Source organism: Capra hircus, chromosome 3 (genome assembly GCF_001704415.2).
Source record: "Capra hircus breed San Clemente chromosome 3, ASM170441v1, whole genome shotgun sequence".
NCBI lineage: Eukaryota > Metazoa > Chordata > Mammalia > Artiodactyla > Bovidae > Capra > Capra hircus.
This window is the reverse complement of record NC_030810.1, coordinates 71247333-71264075: the sequence shown is the minus strand read 5'-3', so window position 1 is coordinate 71264075 and position 16743 is coordinate 71247333. Positions and strand designations below refer to the sequence as shown.

General features: G+C 35.3%; 1 protein-coding gene across 6 annotated transcripts in view; it reads left to right on the top strand.

Moving 5' to 3' along the window:
* ARHGAP29 (Rho GTPase activating protein 29) overlaps positions 1 to 16743 on the top strand; it is a 79806-nt gene that overhangs the window by 33248 nt on the left and 29815 nt on the right. For all 6 annotated transcript variants that reach the window (XM_018045783.1, XM_018045785.1, XM_018045786.1 and 3 more), the window contains 9 exons: positions 7140 to 7236; positions 7592 to 7664; positions 9777 to 9825; positions 10260 to 10397; positions 11531 to 11595; positions 12027 to 12137; positions 12268 to 12348; positions 12553 to 12741; positions 13497 to 13634. In XM_018045783.1, coding sequence (XP_017901272.1) covers positions 7140 to 7236; positions 7592 to 7664; positions 9777 to 9825; positions 10260 to 10397; positions 11531 to 11595; positions 12027 to 12137; positions 12268 to 12348; positions 12553 to 12741; positions 13497 to 13634 — 941 coding nt within the window. The remainder of the gene's footprint in view (positions 1 to 7139; positions 7237 to 7591; positions 7665 to 9776; positions 9826 to 10259; positions 10398 to 11530; positions 11596 to 12026; positions 12138 to 12267; positions 12349 to 12552; positions 12742 to 13496; positions 13635 to 16743) is intronic.

Here is a 16743-nt window from a genome sequence, read left to right as displayed (position 1 = left end):
TTTAATAGGCAGTTCATTCACATGATTCATAGTGCAAACAGTATAAAAAGGTATTCACTCAGTGAAGTGTCTTTCTACCTCAGACCTTAGCTACCCATTCCTTTCCCTAAATAAGCAACAACTATTACTGGTTTTTTATGTATCTTTCTGGAGACATATTACATATACAAAAGCAAATAACAGTATGTTCTCTTTCTTATGCAAAGGGTAACATTCTGCTCTTTGCTCATTGTTCTGAGTTAACTGTATATAAAAGGTCTTCTTTTGCTGCTATTTGTTTTTTCAAAGCTGCATGATATTCTGTTATATCGATGTACTATAATTAATTTAACCAGTTCACTACTAATAGATGTTTGGATTGTTTCTAATTTTTTTATTACAAACAATACTTCAATGAATAGCTTGTGTATATTTCTAGGTGGGTAGTTACTAGAACAGAGCACTTTTGCATCTATGTTTTTTATATTGCTAACATCCTCCATAGAGTTTCTGTCCTTCTGATAGTCATGCTGAAGAAGCTAATTTCATACACCTTTGCCAACAGAGCTGGTGACCAGACTTTGTTATCCAATCTGGTAGCAAAAACTGGTATCTCAGTATAGATTTGATTTGCATTTCCCTCGTTTTCGGTATAGTTGAGTATCTTTTCATATGTTTCAGAGCCATTTACACATCATTTTATGTGACTTGACTGTTGATTCAGATTTTCTTCTTGATGGTCTTTTTTTAGTACTGAGTTAGTACTGATTTATCGGAGAAGGCAATGGCACCCCACTCCAGTGCTCTTGCCGGGCAAATCCCATGGACGGAGGAGCCTGGTGGGCTGCAGTCCATGGGGTCGCTAAGGGTCAGACACGACTGAGCAACTTCACTTTCACTTTTCACTTTCATGCATTGGAGAAGGCAGTGGCACCCCACTCCAGTACTCTTGCCTGGAAAATCCCATGGACGAAGGAGCCTGGTGGGCTGCAGTCCATGGGGTTGCTAAGGGTCGGACATGGCTGAGCGACGTCACTTTCACTTTTCACTTTCATGCATTGGAGAAGGAAATGGCAACCCACTCCAGTGTTCTTGCCTGGAGAATCCTAGGGATGGGGGAGCCTGGTGGGCTGCCGTCTCTGGGATCACAGAGTTGGACATGACTGAAGCGACTTAGCAGCAGCACTACTGATTTATAGAAACTCTGTATAAGTGAAATTAGTCCTTAATCTTTGATATAAGTTGCAGGTTTTCTTTAGTTTGTTTTTATCTTTTGAGTTGCTTATTTTATTTTGCATCTATATCTCAATCTTTTGTATGTTTTTTGAGTATAAGGGAAGGATTTCCCTGCTTGGAGATTATAATAGCATTCGTCATTGTTTTTTCTTCTAATGTTTTCATGGTGTTATTTATTAAATTTAAATCTTTGGTACATTCTAGAGTATCTGTGTTTCTGGCTATAATTCCTATTTTCCCCATTGGTTTAAGATGCTATCTTTATCATAAATACTCTACACTGTCACATATTTAATATCTATTTCTAGAGTTTATTCTCTCCCCTTGATTTGTTTAGTTATGTGTCAATACCTTATTGTCTCCATTGTTTTATAGTGTTTTAATGTCTGGTATGGGTAGCTCCTCTTTCCAATACTCTTTTTGTTCAGGATTTTATTTTTCCATAAGCACTTTTCAGTTGATTTGTCCTAGTTCTAAAAAATATGTGCTAGTATTTTGAAGGTGATTTGAATTAAATTTAAATTAATTTGTAATTAAGTCTATAAACATAGATTATAGTTAATTTATAATTAAGTTTATAAATTAAATTAAGGAGCAATTTGTATATTCAGCATTTCTGAGAATATAGGATGCATGTAAGTTCTTCACGTTGTCTTTTTTGTTTCTCAGAAGCAATGTGAAGTTTTCATTTTATAAATCTTGTAGCTTTTGGTTTGTGTTTTTGTAATTTTCCCCATGCAAATGGTGAAAATTTTCTTCCATTTTATCTTTTAATTCAGCAGTTTTCAAATTATGGCCTCTGCTTTATGACATCACATTAATGAATTGTAGCCAGCATTTTTAAAATATGAAAGTGAATTGAAAATAAGTTTAAGACTTAAGGATGTTTCAGAAACTTTAAAAAATGTTATATAACTGTATATATAGTTATCTATTATATATTTATGGTATACTTGGTCATGATGTGATGTGTATTTCTTACCAAAGGTTGGTTATTGTAAAATTGTTTGAAAGTTGCTGTTCTAGTAGAGTATATGTATGAAAACTATTCATGTGTTTTCTTAAAGAGATACTTAATGTGTTTTAGTGCTCCTTGTTGTGACTTAATAGGGAACCCAAGGGAGATATTTAAACTTTGCACAAAGTTTTTTAAATTTGATTTTGAAGGTCAGCTAATAGAGAGGAGAGAGTGGAGACAGAGAGGCTAATTAGCAGGTTGTTAAATAGTCCAGACTAGACGTAAAATGTCGTCTTTGAACTAAGTCAGTGTCGATAGGAATGGGATGGAAGGAAAAAACTTTAGAGACATTTTGGAAGCAAAACTAATCAGCTAGGAAATGTATGGAAAAGAGTAGGCTTGAGGGGCAGAGCATATGAGAAGATGAGAGTGTGGTTTTGTATGTGCTGAGATTGCAGTGCTGGTGGATGAAGGCTAGAAAGGAGGGGGAGGAACGTATCAAACAGACCAGTGGAGCTCAGAGGGGAAACCTAGACCCGTGGTTTGAGGATTGTTTCCTTAAAGATACTGGAAGTGGGTGAGATTCTGTGGGGATAATGTATAGAGAAGAAGGCCAAGATGAGAACTTTGGACTGAGTGGAAACAACTGTTTGAAGCACAAATTGTCTACAGATAGATGAAGAACATGAGGGTGCTCAGATTTACTAAACACCAAGTTCCACACCCTAGGTGCTTTACATTTGTTTTCTTAGTTCCTTTCATTTTACATATGAGAAATTGAAGTTAGGTGATGTATCTAGAGTAAAACCGGAAGTGATATGGGTCAGATGTAAACTCAGGTTTGAACCTCTGAAGTTTTGCTTCCTCTAGTTAAGTATAATATATTGCTTCTAAGCAAAATGCTTCAAGTCAGATGAAAGTGGTTAATACTTGTAGTAATAATAGCTGACATAATATATTGAGGATGTACTTACTGTTAAGCTCTTTACATGGATTACCCATTAATCTCTATAGGAAATTATTATATCAGCTCCTGTTTTGCAGATAAGAAAGCTGGGACATAGAGAGATTTGTCCAAAGTTACATATATAATAAGTGGTAGGGTTGTTGAGAGTTGCAGAATGGTCAAATAGGATGAAAACGTAAAAGGGAAAAAAGACTTCTAAGTTTGACTAATGTAGTTGCAGATTACTGACAGTGTTGTTGAGTGGTAGTGAGTGAGACTTTTATTGAGTATTTTCTATGTAAAAAGCTCTCTTCTATGTTCATTCAGTCTTCACAGTGGTTCTCAAAATACGTATTATTGTCCCCATTTTATAAATGAGGAAACTGAGGAACAGAACAGTTAAGCTATTCAACCTCATAAGAGATAGATTTAGGATTTAACTGAGACATGCTGGCTTTGGAACCCGTCCTTTTAACCAGGGGTGCACAAACTATTATTACTACCAGTGGGCCAAATCTGACCTGCTGCCTGTTTTTGTAGGTAAAGTTTTATTAGAAACAACTACTCTTATTTATGTTTGACTCCTTTATACAGAGTTGAATATAGTTGCAACAGATTGTATGACCTGAAAAGTCTAAAATATTTACTATCTAGCCCCTTACAGAAGGAGAAGGCAATGGCACCCCACTCCAGTACTCTTGCCTGGAAAATCCCATGGACGGAGGAGCCTGGTAGGCTGCAGTCCATGGGGTCACTAGGAGTCGGACACGACTAAGCGACTTCACTTTCACCATTGGAGAAGGAAATGGCAACCCACTCCAGTGTTCTTGCCTGGAAAATCCCAGGGACGGGGGAGCCTGGTGGGCTGCTGTCTATGGGGTCGCACAGAGTCGGACACGACTGAAGTGACTTAGCAGCAGCAGCCCCTTACAGAAAAAGTTTTCCAACCCCTGCTAACCATTAAACTAGATAAAAAGTCAAATCCTAGTAAATTCAGTCATTATCTATTTATAGAGGTTTGGCAGTAAAGAAATGCTGAATTAGGGTGATAGCTTTAAGGAGAAATATGGTAAATTTAATTTTTTCCCATAGGAAAGATTTGGGTATGTTGTTAGTATCATAAGAAATGTCAGCTAGTGGGAACGAGGGGAGCCTTGAGAGAGGAGGACAGAGGAGCCTGGTAGACTACAGTCCATGGGGTTGCAAAGAGTCGGACATGACTGAGCACAAGCGCAAGCAGTGGTGGTGTAGGGGTTTGGAGAATGCAGGGGAGAATGGGAAGATTTATTATTGGAAAGGAGCTGAAGATTATTCTTTGAAACCCAGGGCAGGAGCAAAAGAAGTGAAAGGATATTAGAGAGAGAGCGCTGTTTTGAAGTGGAGGCAAAGGCAGTAAGAGGAATTTTCAGTAGATGGCTGTAACCTCATTTGAGTAGGGATGAAGGTAAGGACTGAAGATGGTTCAAATAATTGTCTTTTCACTACTTACAGTTATTTTTTGAAGTCTCCTAGTCCTGTTTAGTGCTTTGAAAAATATGTTTATAAGAAAGGATGAATAATTAAAGAATTCTGCCAAGTGTTATAAAGTATTTTTTTTCTTTTCTTTATAAAGTCTAACATGTTAAAATTAGGAAATAGAAGTAGGCTTTACGTTTTTTTCTGGTATTCCATTTTAAATTATGTTTGAAGTCTACTTTCCAGTGCAGTTTTTAAGACAGCATTATGGAGGTATAATTGACCTATAGTAAACTGCACATATTTAAGTTAAGGGTACAGTCTGATCAATTTTGATGTCCATTCTCTTGTGAAACCATCGCAGTCCAGGTGATGCGTGCCCCTTGGTAGCCCCTCCCTTCTGCACCTCTTTGCCCCCACCTTCACCAACATTGATACAGTGTATTTTCATTGTGTTCAAAATACTTTCTAATTTCCCTTTTTCTTCTTTGATCCATGGGGTTATTTAGAAATGTGTTAGTTTCCTAATATTTGAGGATTTTTACAGAGATTTTTATTGTTTAATTCCATCTAGTCACAGAACATATTTTGCCTGACTTGAATCCTTTTAAACCCACTGAGACTGGTTTTATGGCCCATAATATAGTCCATCTTTGTAAATTTACAATGTATGCTTGAAAAGAATATGCTGTCATTGGGTAGAGGTTCCTTAAATGTCCATTTCATCCATGTGGCTGATAGTATGGTTGAAGGCTTCCACATCCTCTACTGATTTTCTTTCTACGGGTTCTGTCAGTTATTGAGAGAGGGTTTTTGAAATTTCTGACTGTAGTTGTGAATTTGTCCATTTCTCATTTCAATTCTATTAGTTTTTGTTTCATACATTTTGAAACTGTTAATTAGGTACATAAATGTATAAAATTATGTCCTCCTGATGAACTGACTCCATCATTATAAAATGGCCTTCTTTATCTCTGTTAGTTTCCTTTGCTCAGAAATCTGTGTGTGTTATGAGACAGTAAGTTTAGGGCAGTTGCAGAGCTTACCGCATTTGTTTCTTGTATGTTAGGATTCTTGTTCTTTGTTGCTTGATAGCTAGTGTCTTGAAAACTGTTGTTTCATATATTTTGTATGGATTTCTTTCAGCTGTTTAGGTTATATAAGCTACAACCTAAATTTTGAGATATTTAAAAAATTATTTGTGGTGGTTAAGTTTTTCTTCATCTTTGTATCAGGAATATTTAGAGGAATATGATGAAAGGTGTGGACCTTAGCCCCTCGTGTCTATAAAATCTTGGTTGTAATTTCCTGAGGCTTCCAGGTTTGAGGTTTTAATTCATCCCTTCTTAGGAATCCTGGCTTCATTTTTAACTCTTGTTGCACATTAGATTCACCTGGGAGAAATTTTGAACAAATATCTGTGCTTCACCAGGCTTTTAAAATCTGAATCTTGGATGGTGGGCCTCAGATTTTGTTTTTAAAGCTCCTAAAGTAAGTCTGATGTACAACCGAGCTTAAGAACAACTCTGTTTTAAAACAAAGTATAGCTTCCTCTCCACTTGGTTTCTTTTCTTCTAGTGATTGGCAGGGACCCTAGGGAGGGTGACTGGCAGGGACCCTAGGGAGGGTGATTGGCAGGGACCCTAGGGAAGGTGATTGGCAGGGACCCTAGGGAGGGTGATTGGCAGGGACCCTAGGGAGGGTGATTGGCAGGGACCCTAGGGAGGGTGGGATACAAGGAGCCAGTTACCCCTTAAACTCAGTCTGAGTAGAACCTGGTGCTTCGAACAGTTTACCCATTCAGCCCTCACGTTTTGTCTCTGTAGATTGTATCTGGGCTTTTAACAAAGGTGTGTAAAGACAAAGTTATAATAAAAAACTTTTTCCAGTTATGTTTCCTAATTTTCTTTAACAAAATGCAAAATGTTAGAATATCACTCTGATAAACAAAAGACAGCTATATATCAATTAAATGGACCTCAGAGCCTAAGGACCTTACAAGAAGAAGGCTTTAAAAAGGAAGAAATAAGGAATTTAAGATTTTTTAAGTATTGGGTGTTGTTAATATGATATGCTTTGTGTATAGGTTTTATGCTATGTCAGATGTATATATGCCTTTAGATATTGGTAATTTGTAGCAGAAAATGTGCTTCGTATTGACTTAAGTGGGTCACAGTGCATTTAACTGTTCTTTAAAAATGCCGTGAAGCAATAAGCAAGAGAAGATAGCACAGAGCTCTCTTACTGAGAGAGGGCTGATGTAACGTAGTCTCCATGACTCAAGATCGAGTGATTTCACATTGAGTCACTTTTTGGATGTGCCGAATAAATGCAGTGTGTGTGGAGGAGTCATATTGGAATGCCAGCTACTTTTATGCAAGGTGATTCTTTTGTGTGATTTCTTTAATGAAGAACTTGAACATATTATTTTGTTTATTAGGTTTTTTAGTTTCTGAATCTTCTAATGCTTTTAGAAAGTAATGGTGGATTTTTATGGGATTAAATTACTTTGTATAAATCTAGTTTATTTCCCCCCTCATTTATTGTAATCCCTTTTCTCTACAGCTGTGAACTTCACAGAAGTAAATGAAGAAAACAAAAATGATCTCTTCAGAGAAGTGTTTTCTTCTATTGAAACCTTGGCCTTTACCTTTGGAAATATGTAAGTAGAGGACTGTCATTTCAAGAATTTAGGGCCTGAGTGTCTCAGTGAGAGTATGTGTCATGATAATTCAGTATGTAAAGCAAAGCAAAGTATTCACAGCTTTGGAAACGCCATATCCTGTGTTGCTGTATTGCTGGATTTGGAGGTGTTCATAGCCATTCAGAAGCAGCATCCATCCGTGAGTGACTACTTAGTTTGCGTGGATAGAGGCTTAGGAGTTTATATCTAAGGCTCTTTTAATCTAGATGACATGTTGAATGTACAGCTTGTGACAGAGCAATGTAATGACTTGGGTTTTGTCTTTGTGTTTTTAATTTCTATTTCTTTTTTTTTTTAAACTTCCCCTGGATAGCTTGACAAACTTCCTTATGGGAGATGTAGGCAATGATTCATTATTGCGACTGCCTGTTTCTCAGGAAAGTAAGGTAGGCCAAGTTTATGTGAAAGCAAAGACTTTAATATTTTTGACTTCCTATTTTAATAATATCCTAATCTTAATCTCAGCGTTAGTCTTTGATAGTTTTTTAGTGTAGCAAGAAAAATAGCTCGGTTCATTTGAAGTATGATAATTTATGGCCAGTTTTGGGGCCAAAAATTTAGTTGTACTTTTGAAGTGGAACTATATCATTTTAAAAGAACGTATCTGATAATTTTATAATGTCTTATGTAATGAATCTGTATGTTGTATGATCCAAAATTTTAATCAGTGGTTCTTAGCCGTTTTTCTTTCTTGATAGTGCCGCAGGTCTTAAAGACTGGTGGAAACTTAGAAAAATAATACAAGAAGTGAAGAGGGTGTTAATCTTTTCACATGCCCTACAGTTTGTTTGTTACCATGAAACACCTTATTAACAAAACTATAGGTCTTAATTCTCCCTAAGAGCATTGTTATAAGTATGTCAGAGAATTAGGGTTCTGATTCCTAGTTGAAGAAAAATACCTATAAAATAATAGAATATTAGGAATGTATGTAGAATATTGCTTTAAAGATTTATAGTAATTGTAGTAGTAATATTTTCATTTGAGTACTATTTTTTCACCAAATGCAAGATATTTAAACAGACTGCATTCGGGACATATGTTGATCATTTCCTGTTAAGGATTTCCAAAAAGTATTGGAATTCAGATCCAAAAGGATTTCAACACATATTTGGAAATGTGCCAAGTACTTGTTATTATGTCAAAATAACATAAGAACTACAGCCTTTCTTAAATAATACAAAATGTGAATGACTACTTAAAGGCCATTTGTTATATGTACTACAGTATTTAGAAAAAAAATGTGACATTCTGAAGTCATCCATTTGATGACTGAAGGAGGACAGTGTAGAAACCATATCAGAATTATGAAGTATTTCTAGATCTTTAAAATATTATGCTGTTATTTTTAATTTTTCCTCAATTATATGTTTCAAGCTTGCTGCTAATTTAGAAAGTGTAATAAAACATTCTATCAGTGTAACAGGGGTCTAAATAATTTAAATTTTAGGTGTGAATCATATGTCCTATTCATGTGCTCCTGCTGTGGCCCATGTTTCTGTGCATGAGTGTCTCATTGCAGTGGCTTCTCTTACTTCGGAGCACAGGCTCTAGGGCGTGCAGGCTACAGTAGTTGGGGTACACAGGCTTATTTGCTCCGTGTGGTATGTGGGATCCTCCTGGATTAGGAATCGAACCCATGTCTTCTGCATTGGGAGGAGGATTATTTACCACTGAGCCACTAAGGAACCCCCAAACCTACATCATCTTAATCTTTAAGATAGACTTATGAAGTGGTATTCTTATCCTCATTTTATGAAGGGCCAGAAAACTTAAGTGAGTATAAATACGTAGCTCAGTGTCATATAGCTACTAAGTGATAGAGCTTGACTTTAAATGTAGGTTTTACATGATTCCTTTTGCATTGAATAATAAGCTCTCACAATTTTGGTAGATAACATTTTCCTGCACTGTCTATTTCAGTAGCTGTGTGTCACATACAGTGCATTAAATTAAAATTTTAATTCTCATTTACATTAGCCACTTTTCAAATGCCACTTTTCAAAGGTAGCTGGTAGATACTTTATTGGACAGTGCAGCTATGGAACATTTCCATCATCATAGAAAGTTCCATACTAAGCTGTCCAAACGACTTTGCATGACATGCTTATCATATAATAAAATGGTAGAGGATGGCTGAAAGAGAGTGTCTTTGTCTTCTGTTTAGATAGCAGTCTATTTAGATTGCTTCCATAACTTGCTGACTAATATTTTTGAGATCTTCAGGATTTAAAATTTTGAATGGATTCATTAAGCTGTTAGTAAACAAAGAGGTTTATTCATTCTTGGACCTTGAGAACTGCTGTTGTAAAAAGCTATATAGTTCTTATTAAATGTTCTGGCATTTAAACAGGCTTCTCAGGCTCTTTGAGTTCTAAATGCTTGAAATTCTTTAGTAGGAATTATCTCAGAGTAACAAGTTAGAGTGAAAAAATTTTGAAGCAAAGATCTGTTATCTTCTGCTGTAATCTTAAATTTGTTTTCTTCCTTTTTTAAAGTCTTTTGAAAGTGTTTCTGTGGAATCAGTGGACTCAGCCAATGAAAAAGGTAATGCTTGAGGTACTTAAAACTTTAGTCAGACATTTTACAGTTACTTTTGATAAATGTTTTGGATTATTTAATCTCCTTGCTTAGTAACCGAAAGTATTTATTTTAGACATAAGATGAATAATATGTAAAGTTTTACACATAAAACTTAAGGGGAAAAAACCTACTAGAGTAGATAGTGTGATGATAGAGACTGATCAGCAGTTATATAGGGTTTGTAACTTGATGAATAGTAGAAATATGCATTAAGATTTTAAAATGTAATTTGAAATTATTTTCAACTCAAGCCGTGACCCTTTGTTTCTGAATTTGTCGCATTTTTTTCAACCAGTTTTCATTGAAAAACATCTTAGGATTTTAATGCTTCTTTAAAGGTTTCATGTTATGAGCTCATATTTAATATATACTTACCTTGACATTTTTTTTATTTTCAGGAAGTTTTTCTCCTATAGAATTAGACAGCATGCTGTTAAAAAACACTAATTCTATAGAACTGGCTTTGTCATATGCTAAAACATGGTCAAAATATACCAAGAACATAGTCTCATGGGTTGAAAAGAAGCTGAACTTGGGTGAGTTGCCCTTTGGGGCATCTGATTAACTCTGGAACATAAGAACTAAATTCTTTGTGATTCATTTTCTACAGACTGTAAATAATGATTCCAAATTAGTAGTGCTTTCATTAGTGAATAAAATCATTGTCCATTTTCTCTTCTTGAAATAGGGAAGGCTCTCCTTAAAATAAATATATTTATTGAACATTGAACTGTGGACCAACCATTAGATCTGGGGACACAGAGACAGTGTACTGTCTTTGCCTTTAAAGAAGTTATACTCTAATAAGCAAAAAGAAATGCAATCAGATAATATAGTTAAAGGAGATAAAAAACAACTATCAGATAAAAATCTAGCTATCAGATCAGAAGACAGTGGAAACATATATAAGGAACTTCTTGATAGCTAATATTTTCCCAGTGTTTTACAGTTAACAAAGTGCTTTCACATTCATTTTCTGATTTAATCATTACCAAAACCCTGGGAAGTAGTCAAGATAAAATTCTTATTCCTGTTTAACAGAGGAGGTGAATGAGACAGGGAATTTGCCTAAGGTCAGCAGATTTGCCTAAGATCATTTTAGTAACTGGCAAACCACAGAATTTACCCAAAACCTGTGCTCTATTACATTATTTGCCTTTAATATGGGATGCCCATCAGATTCACCTAAATAGCCTTAGAAACAGATAATAAACAGGCGTAGGCCCCAGTCCCCTAGAGAGGTGAAATCTATGCAAGTGTATTTTGGAAGTTTCCCAGTTGATTTTGATGAATAATTTCAATTAAGAATCATAGCTTCATACCATGATGCAAGGTAGTATTTGTGATCACTTTTTAATTGGGGAATTTTAAAAAAATTCCCTGGTGGCTCAGATGGTAAAGCATCTGTCTACAATGCGGGAGACCCAGCTTCTATCCCTAGGTTGGGAAGATCCCCTGGAGAAGGAAATGGCAATCCACTCCAGGACTATTGCCGAAAATCCCATGGACAGAGGAAGCTGGTAGGCTACAGTCCATGGGGTCGCAAAGAGTAGGACACAACTGAGCGACTTCACTTTCACTTTAATTGGGGGATTACAGATAATTTTAGAGTATGGAGAAGAAAAAGTAAGTTGGACTTACCTTCTGATCCCTTCTTTGACCTTTTCAGAATTGGAGTCCACTAGAAATATTGTTAAGTTGGCAGAGGCAACTAGAACTAACATTGGACTACAGGTAGGTGGTCAGTGAACTACTAGGGTTTTATACCAAGCGATTACTCAGCTCCTGATAATACCATGTAAAATCAGAAAATTTTGTCCTTAATATAGGAAAGAACTTGAATGCTAAATAACCTTTTTATTGACAAGATAAAATCTTTTTAAACTTACAGAGATACTCATTATGAAGAAGCTAAGAAATTAATGGTTTTATATATATATGAATATTAATTATCTTGTTAGCTACTAATTTTGCTGACTAGTTTAAGAATTACTTATTATTAATTTTCTTCAGTATTTTCGCATATGGTCATACTTATGAATAGTCATTTTTCTGAAAAAAATTGAAACTTAAAAATTTCTTTTTTTGAAGAAAGATAACAGGGGAGGATCTAGACCTCTAGTACATTTCTATTGGAAAATTTTCTTTTCAATTTTAAATTCTAGGAGTTTATGCCACTGCAGTCTTTATTTACCAATGCCCTTCTTAATGATATAGAGAGTAGTCACCTTTTACAACAAACAATTGCAGCTCTTCAAGCCAACAAATTTGTGCAGGTAAAAATTTATATATACACTATACTTTTTATTTTTTTAAACAGCAGTGTACCTTTAGAAAACAGCTTTTTTCTCTCTCTTCTTCTTTTTTTTTTTTTTTGTTGTTGTTGTTTTAAAATGCCCTTGGCAGCCTCTACTTGGGAGGAAAAATGAAATGGAAAAGCAAAGGAAAGAAATAAAAGAACTTTGGAAGCAGGAGCAAAATAAAATGGTTAGTATTATAATAGTTTCATCTATTTGTGAACATCTAAAAATCATGAGCAATCTGTCAGCATATATACCCTGGGAAGATGCATATCTTATTCTATAGTTTATCTAAAATGCAGTCGTAACTATCTTGCTGAATATGCTAAAGAGACTTGTACATTAGGATTTTTCTTATTTTGTATTTAATACTCTTTTTTATACTGTGTAGCTTGAAACAGAGACTGCTCTTAAAAAGGCAAAATTGTTGTGTATGCAACGTCAAGATGAATATGAAAAAGCAAAATCTTCCATGTTTCGTGCAGAAGAAGAACATCTGAGCTCAAGTAGTGGATTAGTAAAAAATCTCAATAGGCAGCTAGAAAAGAAGCGAAGACTGGAAGAGGAAGCTCTTCAAAAAGTAATCATCTTTTTTGTTATTTGTTACTATTGAATTAGCAATAATCTGCTAAGGCTTCAGTTCTCAAATTTTAACCTGCATCAGGACCACCTGGAAGACTTGTCAAAACAAACTGCTGGGCCATGTCCTCAGAATTTCTGATTTAGTAGGTCTGGAGTTGGCCCCAGACAACTTGGATCTCAGAGAAGTGCCCAGGACTGCTGCTGCTGTTGCTGCTGGGGATCCACACTTTGAGAACCACTGTGCTAAGAGATTTTTGCTTATATTTTGAATATTGGGGTTTATTTGTGAAGAAAGTATCTCAGGGCAATCATTTAATATTTTCTGCTTGATTGTTCAGGAGGTTCACCATTTAGGCAACTGGCTATATATGTGTACTTATTCTAGTACCTGCTAGCAAGACTAGGCAGAAGCTTTGTATTATTAATATTTATGAAATATAATTGATAAATTCTGTAAGAAGATTATAGGAAATGGTAAATATAAATAGAAAAGTTTATTAATGGACATTTATTTTTAGACAATGTACTAATTGTAAATTATACTTAACTATTCATAGAAGTCAGTTGTCCTTGAATTGCTGACCAAAACAATTTCTCTTTAGGAATATTATATCTAAAACATAGAATGTTTCAGAACTTTCATGCATAAGCCATTTCAATCATTTAAATTGAGCTTTACTAGAATAAGTATATTTATTTTAAAATATAGATTCAGTGAACCAGCGTCACTTTTTTCTCTGATAACTCCTAAAGGTAGAAGAAGCAAATGAACTCTACAAAGTGTGTGTGACAAATGTTGAAGAAAGACGAAATGATCTAGAAAATACCAAAAGAGAAATTTTAACACAACTCCGTAAACTTGTTTTCCAGTGTGATCTTACCCTTAAAGCTGTAAGTAATTTCTTCAGTATTTCAGAGAGAAAAAAAATTAAGTCTGTATGTCTGTAGATATACAAACTGTATAACCTCTAGAATACTTGATGAGTTGCAATTCTTATAGGATTTAATTTCTGAGATTATAGGAAAGTTTAGAGTTTGAAAGTTGACTCTCAGTTTTTAATTCTAGTACATGGTTTGAGCTCTTATCTATTCTCTTCTCCATGGATTGATGATTTGTTTGGTTAAAATTGAAGGGTGAATGTTTGAAATTGCCTGTAAGCCACTCTTTCTTGGGTTGACTAACAAAATGGATTTAATCCCTGAAACATCTATCAGCACAGTGAGATCTGTTCTCCAGAATTTGAGTAAACTAAATATTGAAATTGAACCCAGTGGTTTATTTGAAGACAAGGCATTCATGTATCTCTTTAAAATGGCTTTTATTAAAAATTTATGTGCAAAATACAGTCAACTTTCCATATTCATGGGTTCTACATGAGTGGATTCAGCCAACTGTGGATTGAGAGTATTCAGGGGAAAAAAGATTTCCAGAAACTTCCAAAAAAGCAGAACTTGAATTTGTCTGCATTGGTAACTATCTACATAGCATTTAATTATATTTAATAGCTGTTTGCATAGCATTAGGTATTATAAATAATCTAGAGAAGATTTAAAGTCTGTAGAAGGTTATGCCTAATTTACATGCAAATACAGTGCCATTTTATATAAGGAACTTATGCATCCATGGGTTTTTGGTATCCATGAGTGGTCCTGGAAACAATTCTCTTAGATACTGAGGGATGACTGTACTTGTTTTTGGCATACGTTTCACAAGTTTTAAAGCATATATAAATTTCTGTAATCACTACCATCACAGTTAGGATTCGAAATAATTCTATCCCTCCAATAAAATTTCCTCATGGTACCCATTTGTAGTCACACTCTCCACCTATCCCTTATCCCTGGCAAGTATTGATCTGTACTCCATCTCTGTAGTTTGATCTTTTCCACAGTGTCCCATAAATTGAATTATAATATGTATCTTTTGAAGACTGGCTTCTTTCACTCAGCATAATGCTTTTGAGATTCATCAGTGTTATGCATGTATCAATAATTCATTTATTTTTATTGCTGAGTAGTATTCCACTGTGTGAATATACCGCAGTGTTTACCCATTCACCAATTGGACAGTTGCAGTTTGGGGTAATTAAGAATAGAGTTACTATGAATATTCATTTACAGTTTTTGTGTGAATGTAAGTTTTACATTTCTGGGGTAAACACCAAGGAGTGAGATTACTGGGTGGTACGGTAAATGTTTGATTTTGCGAGCAGTCACCAAACTGTTTTTAGAGTTTTCCATTGTAACTAGCAATCTGTGAGCGCTGCAGTTGTTCTGCATCCTTCACAGCACTTGTCAGTTGTTGGTTTTATGTTTTAGCTGTCCTTAGGTATGTAGTGGTAGTGATTTTGTTTTGAGAATGACTTACGATATAGAGCATCTTTTAAAGGGTAAGTGTGCAATCTCTGTTTTGCCTGTTCTTTTGGATTGAGTTGTTTTCTTATTGTTGAGCTTGCATATATTGTCTTCCAGTTTGAAGCTTCTCTTTATTCTTTTAGCAGTGTCAGGGAACAAAAGTTTTAATTTTGATGGAATCTTACGTAACAGTTTCTCCTTTATGAGTCATGCTCTTGGATGATACCTAAGAGTGCTTTATCTAACCCAAGATCTCAAAGACTTCTTTGGTTTTCTATAAAAATTTTATAGTTTGATATTGAGAAATGATCCATTTTGAGTTAATTTTTTATAAAGTGAAGTATAAATTGAAGTTCATGTTTTGCATGTGAAAATTATACTCATGGAACTTTATTTTATAGTGGTGACTGAATGTTGGCATGGAGAGGTCAGTGTCATTGAAAAATGGATTACCTAGATTTCCTGAGAGAAGGTACCAGGATTGGTGAAGTAGAAGCATGAGGGAGGGGAGAAGCAAATATGAAGCCTTTATTAGGGTTTCTGAGGGAAAATCTAGGTAGGACAGGATAAGCAATATAGGATTGTCTAGTTTGAGTTATTCCAGTGGGCTTTGGGGAATAAGGATGGCCTGAAACAGGGAATAGGAATTGATACCTGACCTGGAATGATTTAGGGCAGTGGAAAATACTGGCTTGGTGTGTGAGTTAGAGATGGTTGGAGTTACATGTGAAAGACATGTGTGTCCCCAGCTAAGAATTGGCTAGCATTCAGAGGAACAGAAGTCCCCAGTCAGCAAGTTTTTAAAGATAATAAATGATCATAAAATACAGAAAATAAAAAAGGTGATTAATACTTGTTTGCTTGTTCTATTACCATTTGTTGAAGACATTGTATCATCACCAGTGAATCGTCACCATTGAATTGCCTTTGAACCTTTGTCAACATTCAATTGACCATATTTTTTAGTTCTATTTCTAGATTCTCTATTTTGTTCTGTGGATATATAATATATATGTATCTATCCTTTTGTCAGAACACTACTATATTGATTACTGGTGTTGTCTAGCAAAGTCTTAAAATCAGTTACTATGTTACTATAAGTCTTCCAGTTTTATTCTTTTCAGAATTGTTTTGAGTATTTAGCTCTTTTATAAAAATGTTAGAATCAGTGTGTCTGTATCTACAAAAAAAAAATCTTGCTAACATTTGAATCGGAATTGCATTAAATTCAGCTTAGGGAGAATTGACTATATATGTATCATCCTAACTATGTATCAGTGCAGTTCAGTCGCATAGTCGTGTTCGACTCTTTGTGACCCCATGAATTGCAGCATGCCAGGCCTCCCTGTCCATCACCAACTCCCGGAGTTCACTCAGACTCATGTCCATCGAGTCCATGATGCCATCCAGCCATCTCATCCTCTGTTGTCCCCTTCTCCTCCTGCCCCCAATCGCTTGAGCATCAGAGTCTTTTCCAATGAGTCAACTCTTGGCATGAGGTGGCCAAAGTACTGGAGTTTCAGCTTTAGCATCATTCCTTCCAAAGAAATCCCGGGGCTGATCTCCTTCAGAATGGACTGGCTGGATCTCCTTGCAGTCAAGGGACTCTCAAGAGTCTTCTCCAACACCACAGTTCAAAAGCATC